General features: G+C 41.2%; 1 protein-coding gene across 1 annotated transcript; it reads right to left on the reverse strand.

Annotated features, from left to right (window-relative positions):
• Positions 1 to 801: 801 nt before the first annotated feature.
• On the reverse strand, positions 802 to 1,392 carry LOC130882940 (60S ribosomal protein L19-like). The gene has a single exon (XM_057783066.1). The coding sequence runs from the start codon at positions 1,390 to 1,392 to the stop codon at positions 802 to 804; it is 591 nt and encodes a 196-aa protein (XP_057639049.1).
• Positions 1,393 to 1,610: the final 218 nt, after the last annotated feature.

Below are 1,610 nucleotides of genomic sequence, written 5' to 3' on the forward strand. Positions count from 1 at the left end.
CAAACTCTTTTCGTGACGCTACAGTTACCCTGATACCAAAACTACACAAAGACTCAAAAAAAAAGGGGGGGGGGAATTACAGACCAGTCTCCCTCATGAACACCGATGCAAAAGTACTCAATAAAATATTGGCAAACTGAATCCAAGAAAACACACACGCAAAAAAAAAAAAAAAAAAAAAAAAAAAAAAAAAAAAAAAAAAAAAAAAAAAAAAAAACATCCACCATGGTAAAGTCAGCTTTGTCCCAGAGATGCAGGCATAGTTCAACATACAAAAATCTATCACTATAATGCAACATATAAATAAACTGGAAGAAAAGAACATATGATCATCTCATTAGCTGCTGAAAATGCATTCATCAAAATTCAACACCCCTTCATGGTAAAGGTCTGGTAAAGGTCTTGGAGAGATGATACAAGGAATATATTTAAGCATAACAAAAGCAATATATAGCAAACTGACAGTCAACATCAAATTAAATGGAGAGAAACTCAAAGCGATTTCACTAAAATCAGCAACAGAGCAAGGCTGTCCACTCTCTCCGTTACTGTTCAACATAGTTCTTAAAGTTCTAGCTACAGCAATAAGATAATAAAAGAAGATCAAAGGGATCCAGATTGGAAAGGAAGAAGTCAAACTTCCTTTATTTGCAGATTATAAGATAGTATACACAAGTGACCCCAAAAACTCTACCAGGGAACTTTTTTTTTTTTTTTTACCAGACAAAGGGTTGTTTTATTTTAATGACTGATCCACCTGAGGTCACAGTCAGCCCACTATGTACAGACTCTAGGGAAGCTCTATTTCTTGGTCTCTTCCTCCTTGGACAGAGTCTTGATGATCTCCTCCTTCTTGGCCTGGAGGCGCTCCTCCCGGCGCTTTCTTGCTTCCTTAGTCTTAGACCTGCGAGCCTCAGCCTGGTCAGCCAGGAGCTTCTTACGGGCCTTGTCTGCCTTCAGCTTGTGGATGTGCTCCATGAGAATCCGCTTGTTTTTGAAGACATTCCCTTTGACCTTCAGGTAAAGGCTGTGATACACATGGCGGTCAATCTTCTTGGATTCACGGTATCTCCTGAGGAGCCAGCGCAGGATCCGCATTCTTCTCATCCAGGTCACCTTCTCGGGCATTCGGGCATTGGCAGTACCCTTCCGCTTTCCTATGCCCATATGCCTGCCCTTCCATCGAGCCAAAGTGTTTTTCTGGCAGCGAGCCCGGGAATGGACAGTCACAGGCTTCCGGATGATCAGCCCATCTTTGATCAGCTTCCAGATCTGCTGACAGGAGTTGGCATTGGCGATTTCATTAGTCTCGTTGGGGTCCAACCAGACCTTCTTTTTACCACAGCGCAGGACGCTAGAGGCAAGCCTCTTCTGTAGCCTGAGCATACTCATGACTGCTACCAGGGAACTTCTACAGCTGAAAAATACCTTCAGTAATGTGGCAGGATACATGTTCAACTCCAAAAAATCAGTAGCCTTCCTATATAGAAATGATAAAGATACAAATGATAAAAGAGAAATATCACCCTTCACAACAACCACAAATATCATTTTTACTCTTATTATATTGTCAAATGATTGTCTCCTTTTACTGTTGAAAACAATAAGTC

The sequence above is a fragment of the Chionomys nivalis genome, chromosome 10, assembly GCF_950005125.1.
Source record: "Chionomys nivalis chromosome 10, mChiNiv1.1, whole genome shotgun sequence".
Classification (NCBI taxonomy): Eukaryota; Metazoa; Chordata; class Mammalia; order Rodentia; family Cricetidae; genus Chionomys; species Chionomys nivalis.